Consider the following 12888-nt stretch of genomic DNA (forward strand, 5'->3'; position numbering starts at 1 on the left):
CGTATCCGACTCTGTGTGACCCCATAGACGGCAGCCACCAGGCTCCCCCGTCCCTGGGATTCTCCAGGCAAGAACACTGGAGTGGGTTGCCATTTCCTTCTCCAATGCATGAAAGTGAAAAGTGAAAGCGAAGTCGCTCAGTCGTGTCCGACTCTTAGCGACCCCACGGATTGCAGCCTACCAGGCTCCTCCATCCATGGGATTTTCCAGGCAAGAGTACTGGAGTGGGGTGCCATTGCCTTCTCCGTAAATTTATTTATTTACTTGAGGCCAAAAATCTTTTAAGTCGTGCTGCCTAGGCAAAGTGTTAACTGCAGCAGAGCCTTTAGTGAGCACACCTATGAGTAAAAGTATACTGTACAGAAACATTATAGTTGTTTGCTAGCCTTCCAGCCACTGAGGGGAACCATGACCACCCCACTCCTTTTTAAAAAAACTCAGAGGTTGGTAGCTGACAGTCTCTAAAAAGGATGTATACTAATGATTATATAAATGGCACAAATCTTTTTTGCATAACTAATGCCTACATCCCTTTCCCTGAAGTTTACAAAATATGATTTAATTCATGCCCATTTAAACTCTTTACCTGTTGCCCTTTTATTTTAAAACAGTAATATCTTAATATTACCATATTATAGATTAACAACCTAATATTATAGATTATATAATAGTCTTGGTATGCCTGAATTACTATATTAAAGGTATGAGTTAAAATCTCAGTTTAGAACATTTACTATGTTTTAAAAGTAAATACCTTTAGTGCACTAAGTACAGCTGTAAAGATATTAAGCTGCACCGCCTGCTGGCGAACACCTTTGGCTTGTTTAACACATTCAGCAAAGTGATCCAACATCTGTAATCTATAATAGAATCAAGATTACATTAGCAATACTTTTTATTCAAATATGGCTCAAAAAACAGAGATAAGACACACTGTTTAACAAATAATGCCCCATTCTATCTCTTTTCTATTTTCATTCCCTGGTCTACAGTTCCCCCCTTCTTTGAATTAATAGACAAACATGAAACAACTAACTGGCACAACACAAGAGATTGATATTACGTTTCAATCAGCAAAATAAGGTCATAATCTGAGTCATCTTCAGTGTGCAACAAAGTAGATGCTCAAGGTTTCTTGAACAGAATAACCATCATTAGCTGTGCATCTCTGTGGAAGATTTTTAGGTTGGAAATTTAAAAATGTTCACACACAGAAGAAAATAGTACTTCATGCCCTGTTTTTGGAAGCTAATTGGGAGTTGTTTTTTTTTTTAAGATTTAGCTTGGTCACTTTTGTTAAATGTGAAAAATCAGAGGTGAATTGGTTGTTTCATTCTTTCATTTTTTAAAAATGAGACAGTTACCCCTCTTCCCCAAATCACAGCCATTTGAGACTATTCTGATTAAAGAGAATGAGGTCACACCAGATTCTCCTAAAAAGAAATGGAGTGGGGCAAAGGAATCTAGGGGAATTTCACTGGAAGGGTTTAAGCTCAATTATAAAAGGCCACAGGTCTCACGTCAAAGCATTCCTCAAAAACCCAATAGGAAGAAACCATCTTTCCTCCAGGAGGTAACCCAGTCAGATGTTCTTAGAGGACACCTGTTCGGGCTGACATGCGCACACCTCTCTGACACTGACCCACATCTCTGGTGAGGAAGCAGGGCACTGTCCACATTGCTATCAGGCACACACCTAAGAAGATGTACATGTGTTCCAACACAGCCATCAAACATCGTGTGCCTATAACTGATCTCAAACCTGCAACTTAAAAAAAAAGGTTTCCCCTTCTATAAAGTATTTATTTCTTTTAATTTGAAAAATATCAAGAAAAAGTTACTACCTAGGAATAACCACTGAACATTTTTACATATATTAAAATCGAAATTGCAACACTTCTTGCCTTTTACATTCTTCATTTAACATTATATAATGAGCATTTGCTGATATCAAAACATTGTCTCTGTAAAACATACTTCAGCCTATCAACTTTCCATAATGTATTCACTGATTCCTCCATCCCTGGATATTTATGTTATATATTATATTTTTGATAGAATTATCTATTTTTACTTCATCTTGTTTCACAAAAGTGATTTAATAAAGTTAAGATAATCCTGGATTCTAGTTACAGCTTTCACAACTAGCTGTATAATTTTTGGCAAACCACAAGCTCTCAGACCTAGATTTCTCTAGTTTTAAAACAAGAACATTAAAATAGATGCTTCATAAGATTCTTTCACTTTTAAGTCTTTAACATTCACGTGGCAACCAAATGCTCTTGAAGATATCTGGATAAAGTAAAATTCCATATTTAAAATTCTCCCCTCAAGTTAAAAATTAATCAAGGAACCTACATATGTAAAGACATGCTATCTTTTCTATACAAATACAACAATGTTCTTGAGGCATAGTTTTTAAAACCTGAACTATCTGTGAAGATTTTACATTAATTCATTTTTAGTCCTTCTTCTGGGAAAATCAGTAAAAAGAAACTTTTAAGTATAAAACACCTAAAAGTTAAGTACAGTGTCTGTGGACATAAAGCATAGCAAACTAAAATGCTCCCATTAAGAAAAGAATCAATTCCTTTAGTGTTCCAAATTCCAGATTTTAACATCTGAAAAATGTTACATTAGGGAGTAGACTTCTCATTCATTTACTATCTCAATAACAAAATCAAAAAATTTAGAAAACTGCTGTCCCTAATTAAAGATACAGGCAAACATACTATGCCTTATAAACTGGCAAACAAATTACTACAATGAAAATTTTGTTGTATAAGACCTGGTCCACAATACAATAGTTATTAGATGCCAGAACATGGGCTCAAAACTGAAAAACAGTTTCAAATTATGTGGAGTCTGCATGCAATTTATGTTATTATGTTTGTGAGACTATTGTGTGAACTTTTTTTTTTTTGCATCCAGAATATATTATGAAAACTTTTACATTGATACCAAAGACAGGCAGACACTACAAGAAAATTACAAATACAAATACTGACATAGAAATCTTGAACAAAATATAAGCAAACTATAGCAGAACATTAAAAGGTGTATATACTATGACCAAGTGGGATTTATTCCTGGAATTTGAGAATGGCTCAACAGACAAAAGTTAATCAATGTGATATATCACCTTAACAGAATGAAGGAAAAAACCCCCAAATCATCTCAATTGATGCAATAGAAGAATGACTAAATTCCACATCTTTTCATAGTAAAAAGACTTAATGAGAAATAGAAGGAAACTCATTGGCTGGGAAAATCTACTACTTAAAAATAATTTATATTTAACTATGACTTTATACTAACCGGTGTTTAAAAGAAACATGAGGAAACACTACACCAAAAAGAGCCACGGAAGCGTCAATGACCGAAACTCCAAGGGGAAGAGGCCCAGGCACAGCTTCTCCAGCAGGTATTCGTAAGTAAATGGAGGATGGGTCATGCTCCAAAGCCCCACTCCCAGATGCACTGTTTGGCTGGAGCTGCAAAAAGAGGACATAAAAATCATTCAAAATCTACTGTAGGAAATTCACTTACCAAGTACTGGGCATGAAGAGTAAAACAGAGGAGGAGAGAGAAAAGGTAATAATAAAACAACAGAATGATTAACTATGGAAATGTTTAAACAGAGAAAGATGTAATTTGGCTATCTAAAAAAGTCACAACAGTTGATATCATTTTTTTAAAAATCTTGTTCATTCTAAAACATTTTTATAGTACCCACCTTAAAATGTGTAAGCAAAATAACATCAGGAATAACTTAAACTCACAAAAAAAGTTTTTTAAAGTGACCTTTAGAAACTTTTTAAGAAGTACATATGAAATAATGTATTCAGTGGGCAAAAAAGGTTCTAAATCTTCAGTCTACTAAATTTTATTCCTCTCTAATCTGTCACAAAATAAACTAAACTGAAACAGAACACCAACAACCAAAAAGCTACTCAAAACCGATCTTTGCAAAAGCAGCCACAGGATACCTAAATACACAGACTATCAAATAAAGACAACTCACCCAATACTAACTATTGCTGCTTACCTTTTCTCCTTATTTATCCACCACTAAGAAGATATTTTTAAATGTCTTAAGAAAGACAAATGAAAAGTAAACCTTAGTCTACAATATTTTCTTTTTAAATGACAATGTATACTAGTACCATTGTTTATCAATCAAGCTAGTAATCATTTCAATGTATAGTTTACTACCTGGTCTTCAATTGATTTATGATCAGTTTCCTGAAGCCAGGACCCAAGTAGAACACTATCATCATAGTGGCAGAGGGATCTGAGGAGGGAAGTAGTTGTGTTGGCTGAGTTGTCAGTCAAAGTGAATTCTGCCACCAGTTCTCTAAGAAGTGCATTGAAAGAGCCTAAAAAACAGAACTTCAGATCAGATGAAAAATAATACTTTTTAAGAAGATGACAATCATTACCTACAAAGAGCAGCAGTATGTTCAACAGGAGTAAAATAATTAAATCCCCATTTCCTTTTTTTACAAATCAGTATTAAATGTTTCATTGCTAGTTTTAATACACAATAATGGCACTTCTTCATTATTGTATTGTGCCTTTTAGTCCAAATTATTTAAATAAACAACTCAAATTCAGGAAAAGTTCTTTATTTTAAATATGTTAAATATGATTATTATTTACTATTAATTACTCAATGATGTACAAACACTGAACCAGAGCATATAAAAATTCTCAGGCATGGTTGCACCGGGATATTAACATTTTATATGACATTTAACTTCTGCAACAGTACATTAATATTCTCCCTTCAGATTCCTAAATTATTGGCTATATCATAATAGTTAAGATAGTCATCAAAAGCACAGACTCTGAATATGAACCAGCTGGGTTTGAATCCAAGCTCTGCTACCACCTCCCAGACCCGTGCAAGCTACACAACCTCTAAGTACCCAAGATTCTTCACCTTTAAACAAAGCTATATTTTAGCCTCATAAGGTCTGTGGTTAGAGTCAAAGACACCAATACTTATAAAGGGCTTAGGCTGGGACCTGGAACACAGCAGTGCTCAACAAGTGTTAGCTACTCTGTATGATGAAAAGAAAAATGGTGGCCTTCCTTTGCACAGTGAGGCAGCGAGGTAGCCAGGGTCAGAACTCTACGATATTGTGAAGAGCTGGAAAGGCATAATGAAGAATTTTTATTAAACATCCACAAATTTTACTTACCTTCATAAGTTTTTGGAGGTAACAATGCCAAGATATCATAAAGCCTTAAACGGACCATGGCAGCACTAGCTTTCAGATGAGCTCCATGGGCTTTAATTACAGAGGGAATGCTAAAATGTCAAAAGTATAATTTGTATCAGCTTATTAGAATAAGCAGTATTTACAAACATTCTTTCCCAGTCAAATCAAAGTGATATCCAGATGACATTCAGACAATATCAATGTACTGTCAAAGTACACTGGTAATTAGTATGTTTTTGTTTTAGTTTATTTTGTGACTTTTAATGTTAGTAACAGAAACACTATAAAACACAATTCTATTTCAATCTATACTACTATAATTTTTAAAATCACTTTACATAAAGTTTAGTACATTTTCTATATGACAGTACAGGGAATTACAAAACATGGCAATTTTTAAATATACAAAATTGGATGTTAATGTGTTCTAATTGCCTACTTACTGTGACATCATAGTCATGGCACATTCAATAGGGGTCATCAATTTTCTAATCACATCTTCAGTTAGGAGTTCAGGGCAATGTGCAACAAAACTCCTCATTGCTAGATAAAAATTTTAAAAAGACTGATTTGAAACAGCTTTTGTGAAGATGAACAATTTATAAAGTTATATAAAGGCTCCTAAAATTTTTAATTATTACAAAACATCAGGTTCTAAAACAAGGTCAAACCAAAAGAAGAACCAACTGCAACGACAGAGAAAACTCATTAGAAAAGGCTAAGAGTGGACAACAGAAACAGAGGAAGGGAAGATGTCTCTTAAGATTTCCATGAGCAAGAATTCAGAGGTCTATGACTCCATGTGAATTCAGATGACTGAAAAAGAAAGCTGTTTCAGAAGAGAACCAGGAGTGGACATAATGCCCCAGTGAGCAGAAGTATCTTTGTTGGCTTAGTAGTAGAGCTACCATCTCTCAGATATATGGGAACAAAACTGACACTCTGCCCCCGTGTTTATGGTTAAGTGCATATCCATCTCCCACAGTTTGGAAAAAGAAGTACTTTTCATCTTCAAATAAAGTAAGAAAACATAAAAGGATAGTCACTCAATGTAATTTTAGTTCCCAAATAAAACAAAACTTGAGCCTTTCCTATAAGTTGCTGACTCCCAAACAAAAACAACTTTATTTCACACTTCTTGAAAATGCTGATATCTAAAAAATGTATCAACTTTTGCAGATCTGATAGGAGAAAACAGCTATTTGTATGAAAAGACTAACTGTAAACTCAGTAAACTTGGTAATCCTGAGTTTCTTTTTCCTTTAAATAAGCACTGGGTTTTTTTACATGATGACTCAGTGCTTCTTCAGGTGGAAGACTGCAGGAACTGGCAATTAAGAGGCCTGGATTCTAGCTCCTGTTTGATCACAAACTCTAACCTCCTTTTCAAAGACTTACCTTCATTTTTATTACAAAATTAGTAAACTGGTATAGATTATTTACAAAGTTTTTTTTCCTAAATGTAAAAGTCTACAAACTCATCATTATATATCAAAATAAAAAACTGAAGCAATGATTTACCTTCACTTCACAAATATTTTAGTAAGAAAATAATAGTGTGCAAGTGCAATCCCTTCAGTTCTTACCACATAAAGCTCCAGCACGACCTTCCAATGTTACCTGCCAGGTAAAAGAATCGCCTCGGGCCTTCTCAGCCTCCAATTCCTTTAAAGAACGAGGGAAAACGTTTCGCCACAATAACAACATCTTGGGTAGATGGTAACGAACAACAGACGGTCCTAAACAAGAAAATGGGAATACAAAACCATACTATATATAACACTACAAAAAAAAAAAAATCATAGAAAAGAGCCTCAAATAAGCTTTAACAATAATTCTTATCTCTATCTTAATCTCTAACATTTTCAAAATGTTTTTTATTCTGTAAGTGAAATATATACCTATTGAAGCACAGTAAAATTCATCTAGAAACTAACAATATTTATAGCATCCAACATAAAATAAATCCACAAAATGTCATCTAAAAGAAATTACTCAAATATATTTAGAATGACAGATTACATTCTATCAACAATAAAGTTATCTGGGGCTGCAGTCCAGGGGGTCGCTAGGAGTCGGACACGACTGAGCGACTTCACTTTCACTTTTCACTTTCATGCATTGAAGGCGGAAATGGCAACCCACTCCAGTGTTCTTGCCTGGAGAATCCCATGGACAGAGGAGCCTGGTGGGCTGCTGTCTATGGGGTCGCACAGAGTTGGACATGACTGAAGCGACTTAGCAGCAGCAGCAGCAGGGACATATTTCATGATATCTTTTCTATAAACACATATGTATATAAACATACACACCCGTTCCTAAACACATACATATAAATATTTACTACTCCATTTTAAGGGCAATGTATATGGTTAATTTTCATGGAGTAGTATATTTAAAAGTAGGAACCTATATTTATACTGCTAAGGAATTCATTTAATATACCACATAACATACTTAACATAATATTCTGGAAAAAAGTTACCACTTATTATCTTCTTTAGAAAACGAGATCAAGGTTCAATTCTCAAAAGGTAGATGAATCAAGCAGTTAGCAACTTTGTAGTTAGTACACACACATACTTTTTATAGTAGAAGTCGAAAATATGAAGTAAAACGTGGACACACCTTATTACAATGATAACATATTGATACCATATATTATCACAATGATAACAGGTACTTCTGTTCTATGTATAATGCTAAACTTTATCTGCATCTTAGATCTGTCATAACAATTAGGACTGCTGCTGCTGCTGCTGCTAAGTCGCTTCAGTCGTGTCCGACTCTGTGCGACCCCATAGACGGCAGCCTACCAGGCTCCCCGTCCCTGGGATTCTCCAGGCAAGAACACTGGAGTGGGTTGCCATTTCCTTCTCCAGTGCAGGAAAGTGAAAAGTGAAAGTGAAGCCGCTCAGTCGTGCCCGACTCTTAGCGACCCCATGGACTGCAGCCCACCAGGCTCCTCCATCCATGGGATTTTCCAGGCAAGAGTTCTAGAGTGGGGTGCCATCGCCTTCTCTGAACAATTAGGACAGTGAAGTGCAAAAGAATATCCCAAGGATGTAACGCCAACAAGAGATATTGTTTACTGTGTGACTTTATCATCCTACTAAAATCACGTCACTAGCCTTCACTTTGGGCACGGAATATCTCGTTTCTTTTAATAGGCTAATCAGTTAGACCATGGCTATTCTGATAGTAAAGGTGAAAGTGGCTCAGTTGGTAAAGAATCCATCTGCAATGTGTGAGACCTGGGTTCGATCCCTGGGTTGGGAAGATCCCCTGGAGAAGAGAAAGGATACCAACCCCAGCTCCAGTATTATGTCCTAGGGAATTCCATGGAATATACGACTGTATATGGGGTTGCAAAGAGTCAGACACAACAGAGTGACTTTCGCTTTCTCATTCAGTTCAGTTCAGTCGCTAAGTGTACATAAACAGATATTACCGAAAAATCTCATAGCAAATGATGAGAAAAACATCATTATCCTTTTATAGCCTCATTCAAAGTCTAGGATGTGAAGTTGAATACTTTTAAACTTTCTTTACAGTCTACTGACAGTTACAGAATAAGACAAAATCCTACTCAGTTATAGCTGTACCTAAAGTCATGAGTGCTCCAAGTAAGAGCCATCCAGCTTGGGTGCGCTGTAAAGACAGCCTGCTATTTTGGGCAGCAGTTCGTAAGAGATCTTCAGCAATACTAACAACCATCTGCAAGAGAGGTTTAGAACTGGATTTTAATTTAAACAAGTTAACAAGATCAAAAAAGAAAATACATAGCTAGTATGCTTTTATTAAAAAAGAATTTGTCCTTTTTTTGTTGTTGTTGCTGTTAACATGCTTTTAAAGAGGCAACATCAGTACCTAATCAATCCCAATTGCACTGCTGACTCAGAGAAGACCCACAACAGCACAGTGGTTAAGAATATGACTTCCAGAGCCAAGATGCCCGAGTTCATATCCCAGCTTTGTCATTTCCTAGCTTTCTGACCTAGAATAACTCCATCTCTATGCCTCATTGCTAAAATAGGAATAATAGGAGAACCAACGTCACTCACGTGCGGATTAAATAAGTTAATACAGGAAAGCACCCAGAGTGGTGCTGATCCATGTAGTCACTTAATAAATGCTATAAGTAGTGACACTGTAAACCTACACTTCAAGATTTGTGGAACTCTTATTATAAGTTTGTCATTAAGCTAATCTTAAGGTGCTTACAGTCTTAGAAAAGACACAGGAGAAAAGGGAAGTAACAAACAGCATACAATCAAACGACAGAATAATAGGACAGATGCAGTGGTCAGCAAAGAGAAAGGCTACCACAGACTGAGTAGCTCTGAAGGTATTTCATGGAAGAGATGAAACTTGAATTGGGCTTCTAAAAAAAGCAGCTAAGTCTGGTGCAGGTGAACAAGAGGAGGGATGAAATTCTAATGTAAGATGTTAGCATAAGCAAAGACAAGGAGGCTGAAGAAAAGCTTGGAAAGAAAGCAATGTGGCTAGTCTGACGAGTGCAATAAGAAACTAGAATGAAAGGAAAGAATTAAGGCAAATTATAAAGGTACAAGTTTAGCAGACAGAGGTGATTATATTTTATTCTCTGATCCTGCATAGTCTCTAAGGGTCTTTGAGCACATAAAAAATATGAAATATAAAATACGGAAGAGATGGGAGAAAAAGACTCCAAAGAAGGAAAATCAGTAGGAGACAAGCATTTGGCAAAGGGAGATGGAAGCCCAGGTTTGAGTAGTAGCTATCCAAGTCACAAAAATGAATGGACATGGGCCGAGTAACCCAGAGAAAAAAAAAATTAAAAATTTAGCCCAATATAAAATTGCAAATAATACTTATATAAACACTTATATTCCTAACAAGAAAATCTTCATAATAGTATACAGTATAGCAGAAAGAAAGGTGAAAAAAAGGTAAGTGATTCACAACAGCTATTCAATTTTACTAAGTATTACCAAAATGCTAACTATGGCAACAGCACATTCTCTTGACATTTTGAATATAGCAGCGTGAATTATATTTCTAAAACTCCAAAGAAAAGCTCTGATTTCTAAAGAATCAGTATAAGGTTTTTTAAATATCTAAAATAAATCATAAAATGATATTACACCCAGACAAAACCTATTATTCCTGTAACAGAAGTAAGTATCAAATTTTAATTAGGGTCTGTCAACTCCATATGGGCTTCCCTGGTAGCTCAACTGGTAAAGAATCCACCTGCAATGCAGGAGGCCCCGGTTCAATTCGTGGTCGGGAAGATCCCCTGGAGAAGTGATAGGCTACCCACTCCAGTATTCACTGACTTCCCGGGTGGCTCAGATGATAAAGAATCTGCCTGCAATGTGGGAGACCTGGGCTCAATCCCTGGGTTGGGAAGATCCTCTGGAGGAGGGTATGGCAATCCACTCCAGTATTCTTGCCTGGAGAATCCCCATGGACAGAGGAGCCTGGCGGGCTACAGTCCACGGGGTCACAAAGAGTCGGACACGACTGAGCGACTAAGGACAGTACAGCATGGCATAACTCCATATAAGCAGAATACTATGTCACTCATTATCACAGTAAAACTGTTTTTGTTTGATCATCCAGTTCAACATCAAACACAGAGGTATTCCAATGAAGACTAAATAAAGCCCATGGGTTAGCACTTAGTATTCTAGGATCTTTGTCATACCTTTCCCTTGGCATGAGGAATGCCCAAAGGACACTGATGAACTCCACCTAACAAAGCAGCCATTGCAAAACTGTATCCACTAACAGCTTCTGGCGAGGTTTTTAAGCTGTTGAGCCGTTCTGCACATCTGTCTAGAAATGGCGTCAGCTGGAAAGGTAATGCCACAGCCACACAGCGCAAACACCAGGCAGCAGCCAGGCGAGCTGCCATGCTTGGATGGAGAAGCACTGAGGTCACAGTCTCCAAAAGGCCTAAAAAAACACTCAAAATTACTCTTTAATGAAGTCACACAATTTAATGAGTTAAAAGACTATGTATAACACCACCATTAATATTGTGTTACAATTTTACACAGATACGTTGAGAACTGCTGCCAAAAAACACACACATCTCAACTCATAAACAGGTAAGTACTTTAAAGGAAAGTTTTCTACAAAGAACATAGTACAATTATATCCAATGAATTATAAAATGCTGATGTATTCAATAAAGTTTAGAAACAAAACTATCATGACTGTTTGTCTCTCAAAGCATTATTTTAATATTTAATTCAAGATTCATTATCACAGTGAATCCTAAATAAAACCCAACTTTTAATGGATGATTTAAACTGCTAATTACCATGTTAAGCAACCAATTGGGAGTGTATCAATCACTCCTATGACTTTTAAAAATATTGAAAAAAATATTCCAGCCTATAAGTGAACAGCACACCTATAGATGCTTCCTGAATAAGAGGGGATGCGGTGGCATTCAGGCTCTGCACCAGGCTCCCGAGCTCCTGCAGGGCACAGACCATCACATGCTGGCTTGCTGCAATGTCTGCTGCTCCAGACTTGTTCTCCCCACTAGTGTCATTCACTACCGCTTCTGGAAGCACAAAATCAGGTACGGAATGTAGGTGAATTAAACCATGATATAATTTTTTGATCTAAACAAGTTTATGTTTTTAAATTATACAAGCTGGATGCCTGTTAAGAACTGTGTTTGTATCCCTAACAATTCAGTTCAGTTCAGTTGCTCAGTCGTGTCCAACTCTTTGCGACCCCATGAATCGCAGCATGACAGGCCTCCCTGTCCATCATCAACTCCTGGAGTTCACTCAGACTCACGTCCATCGAGTCAATGATGCCATCCAGCCATCTCATCCTCTGCCGCCCCCTTCTCCTCCTGCCCCCAATCCCTCCCAGCATCAGAGTCTTTTCCAGTGAGTCAACTCTTCACATGAAGTGGCCAAAGTATTGGAGTTTCAGCTTTTCCATCATTCCTTCCAAAGAAATCCCAGGGCTGATCTCCTTCAGAATGGACTGGTTGGATCTCCTTGCAGTCCAAGGGACTCTCAAGAGTCTTCTCCAACACCACAGTTCAAAAGCATCAATTCTCTGGCGCTCAGCTTTCTTCACAGTCCAACTCTCACATCCATACACGACTACTGGAAAAACCATAGCCTTGACTAGACGGACCTTTGTTGGCAAAGTAAAGTCTCTGCTTTTGAATATGCTATCTAGGTTGGTCATAACTTTCCTTCCAAGGAGTAAGCGTCTTTTAATTTCATGGCTGCAGTCACCATCTGCAGTGATTTTGGAGCCCAAAAAAATAAAGCCTGACACTGTTTCCACATCTATTTCCCATGAAGTGATGGGACCAGATGCCATGATCTTCAGCAAAACGTGAACCGTGAACTTCCTGATGTTCACACTGGATTTAGAAAAGGCAGAGGAACCAGAGATCAAATTGCCAACATCCGCTGGATCATCGAAAAAGCAAGAGAGTTCCAGAAAAACATCTATTTCTGCTTTATTGACTATGCCAAAGCCTTTGTGTGGATCACAATAAACTGTGGAAAATTCTGAAAGAGATGGGAATACCAGACCACCTGACCTGCCTCTTGAAAAACCTATATGCAGGTCAGGAAGCAACAGTTAGAACTGGACATGGAAGAACAGACTGGTTCCAAATAGGAAAAGG

The 12888-nt window shown here is 37.0% G+C and overlaps 1 protein-coding gene across 4 annotated transcripts in view; it reads right to left on the minus strand.

Moving 5' to 3' along the window:
- Nucleotides 1-12888, minus strand: part of HEATR5B (HEAT repeat containing 5B) — a 102484-nt gene that overhangs the window by 67356 nt on the left and 22240 nt on the right. For all 4 annotated transcript variants that reach the window (XM_005212707.4, XM_002691283.7, XM_005212706.5 and 1 more), the window contains 9 exons: nt 11635-11790; nt 10921-11171; nt 8834-8945; nt 6815-6967; nt 5672-5771; nt 5208-5317; nt 4216-4379; nt 3319-3494; nt 755-860 (listed from right to left, as the gene is read on the minus strand). In XM_005212707.4, the coding sequence (XP_005212764.1) occupies nt 755-860; nt 3319-3494; nt 4216-4379; nt 5208-5317; nt 5672-5771; nt 6815-6967; nt 8834-8945; nt 10921-11171; nt 11635-11790 (1328 nt within the window). The remainder of the gene's footprint in view (nt 1-754; nt 861-3318; nt 3495-4215; nt 4380-5207; nt 5318-5671; nt 5772-6814; nt 6968-8833; nt 8946-10920; nt 11172-11634; nt 11791-12888) is intronic.

The sequence above is a fragment of the Bos taurus genome, chromosome 11 (genome assembly GCF_002263795.3).
Source record: "Bos taurus isolate L1 Dominette 01449 registration number 42190680 breed Hereford chromosome 11, ARS-UCD2.0, whole genome shotgun sequence".
In the NCBI taxonomy this organism is placed as follows: Eukaryota; Metazoa; Chordata; class Mammalia; order Artiodactyla; family Bovidae; genus Bos; species Bos taurus.